We start from the raw sequence: 2405 nt of genomic DNA on the forward strand, positions 1-2405 counted from the left end.
GCGCCTAGGGCGGCCGCGGCGGCGGTGAGTATCTGGAAGGCGCCGCCATGGGGCTCCGTAAGAAGGGCTCCAAGAACCCCCCGGTCCTGAGCCACGAATTCATCCTGCAGAACCATGCGGACATGGTGTCCTGCGTGGGGATGTTCTTCGTGCTGGGGCTGATGTTCGAGGGCACCGCCGAGGTGTCCATCGTCTTCCTGACGCCTAGGGCGGCCGCGGCGGCGGTGAGTATCTGGAAGGCGCCGCCATGGGGCTCCGTAAGAAGGGCTCCAAGAACCCCCCGGTCCTGAGCCACGAATTCATCCTGCAGAACCATGCGGACATGGTGTCCTGCGTGGGGATGTTCTTCGTGCTGGGGCTGATGTTCGAGGGCACCGCCGAGGTGTCCATCGTCTTCCTGACCCTGCAACACGGTGCCGTCGTCCCCGCGGGAGAAGGCGCGGCCAGGGGCACCCGGACCCTGTACCACTACGGGGTCAAGGACTTGGCCACCGTGTTCTTCTACACGCTGGTGGCCATCATCGTCCACGCCTCCATCCAGGAGTACGTGCTGGATAAGATCAGCAAAAGGATGCAGTTCACCAAAGCGAGGCAAAACAAGCTAAACGAGTCCGGGCAGTTGAGTGTGTTCTACGTGGTGTCCTGCATCTGGGGAACCCTCATCCTCATCTCAGAGAACTGCCTGGCAGACCCAACCCTCCTGTGGAGGGCTCATCCCCATAACCTGATGACCTTCCAGATGAAGTTCTTCTATATATCACAGTTGGCTTACTGGTTTCATGGTTTTCCGGAGCTCTACTTTCAGAAAATCAAAAAACAAGATATCCCTGGTCAAGTCATATACATTGGTCTTCACCTCTTCCACATTTCTGGAGCTTATCTTCTGTACTTAAATCACCTGGGACTCCTTCTTCTGGTGCTGCACTATTTTGTTGAACTACTTTCTCACCTGTGCGGCCTGTTTTATTTTAGTGATGAAAAGTACCAGAAAGGGGCTTCTGTGTGGGCCCTTGTGTTTATTTCAGGGAGACTTGTGACTTTAATTGTTTCCGTAGTCACTGTTGGATTTCATCTGGCCGGATCACAGACTCGGAATACTACGGATGCTGTTACTGGGAACGTAAATGTATTGGCCGCTAAAATCGCTGTTCTATCTTCCAGTTGCTCAATCCAAGTGTATATAACATGGACTTTGATTACCGTCCGAGTTCAGAGGTGGGTGGAAGATTCTCTCCAAGCGTCAAATGTGAAGAAGAAACGATGCACGAGTAAAGGAAAGTCTAGAAAAAGAACAGAAAATGGAATGGAGACTTCAAATAGAGTAGACTCTCCCCCAAAGAAGAAAGATAAATTTTCATGACGAATCACAAGCAAACTGATCAGTGTCTCCAAAGGAATTGGCTCTTTAATATCAGATGTCTCTGTGCTAGAGATCTGTTTTCCAGAATAGTTTGTGCTCTTTGATTATAGCTATTGTCCTGTTTAATGTATTTTTTAAGGTATTTGAGGGGAGGGTGGTTATTACAAGTGAAAAAAAGTTTTGTTTAAGAGTAAGCTATTCATCAAAATGATGTCAAAATACCATATTTTGTTTGACTTTTTAATTTTGTAATGATTTATGGAGATGAGTATAAATTGTTCACTTGTCAGTGGTACAATTTCTTATTACCACTAATTTTAATGATATTGACAGTATCATCAAATTAATGATTTGTTATATCAATTTCATATTTTAATGTTCTTTCGCGATGAAATGGAAAAAATCTCAGTGGAAGTCGTCAGTATTCTTTAGTTTTTATTTATTTTTCTTAGACTTTATAACTGAAAAGCATTTGTAAAACCACAAAATAATCCTGTATTTTATTTGATGGGTAGTAGGGCTACATTCCCGTTGAACGGTTAAAATAGGTAACATATATAGAGATTTATACATTATGCCATATATATCAAATCAAGATAGTATAGAAGTATTACTCGAGAGTTAATTCCCATCTATTTAAAATACTTGTAAAAGGATACTCATCAATTAAATATTATTGAAAAATGAATAAAAGTCTTTTAAATATTTTATTAAAATAATTGGAATGATTCATAATTTGATAACCATAACATCTTAGAAAAATTTTGTTGAATCTGTAAAACATTTTGAAAATTAATGTTTGATTTATATGTATAAAAATAGGAACAGCTAATTGGCATTTGGAAAACAGTAAATGCATTAAACAAATACTTAAAAAATCAGGTGCATAGTCTTATGAAAGACTCTTTAAAGATGTTATAGTTTTGCTTCCCACTTTAATTGGGAAACATTTACTTGTATGATTATTGTGATTATTTATATATGTATATAATTTTTATCTACAGAAGCCCATAGCAACAATATAGAGGGTGAATTTATTTGTCCT

General features: G+C 41.3%; 1 protein-coding gene across 1 annotated transcript; it reads left to right on the forward strand.

The window, feature by feature from the left end:
* The first annotated feature begins 208 nt into the window (after nt 1–208).
* Nucleotides 209–2041, forward strand: Tram1l1 (translocation associated membrane protein 1 like 1). Its single transcript, XM_010633852.3, has one exon. It carries the CDS (start codon nt 248–250, stop codon nt 1358–1360), a length of 1113 nt encoding a protein of 370 aa, XP_010632154.1. The 5' UTR covers nt 209–247; the 3' UTR covers nt 1361–2041.
* The last annotated feature ends 364 nt before the right edge of the window (nt 2042–2405 follow it).

The sequence above is a fragment of the Fukomys damarensis genome, unplaced genomic scaffold (genome assembly GCF_012274545.1).
Source record: "Fukomys damarensis isolate Sample0158 unplaced genomic scaffold, DMR_v1.0_HiC HiC_scaffold_38, whole genome shotgun sequence".
Classification (NCBI taxonomy): Eukaryota; Metazoa; Chordata; class Mammalia; order Rodentia; family Bathyergidae; genus Fukomys; species Fukomys damarensis.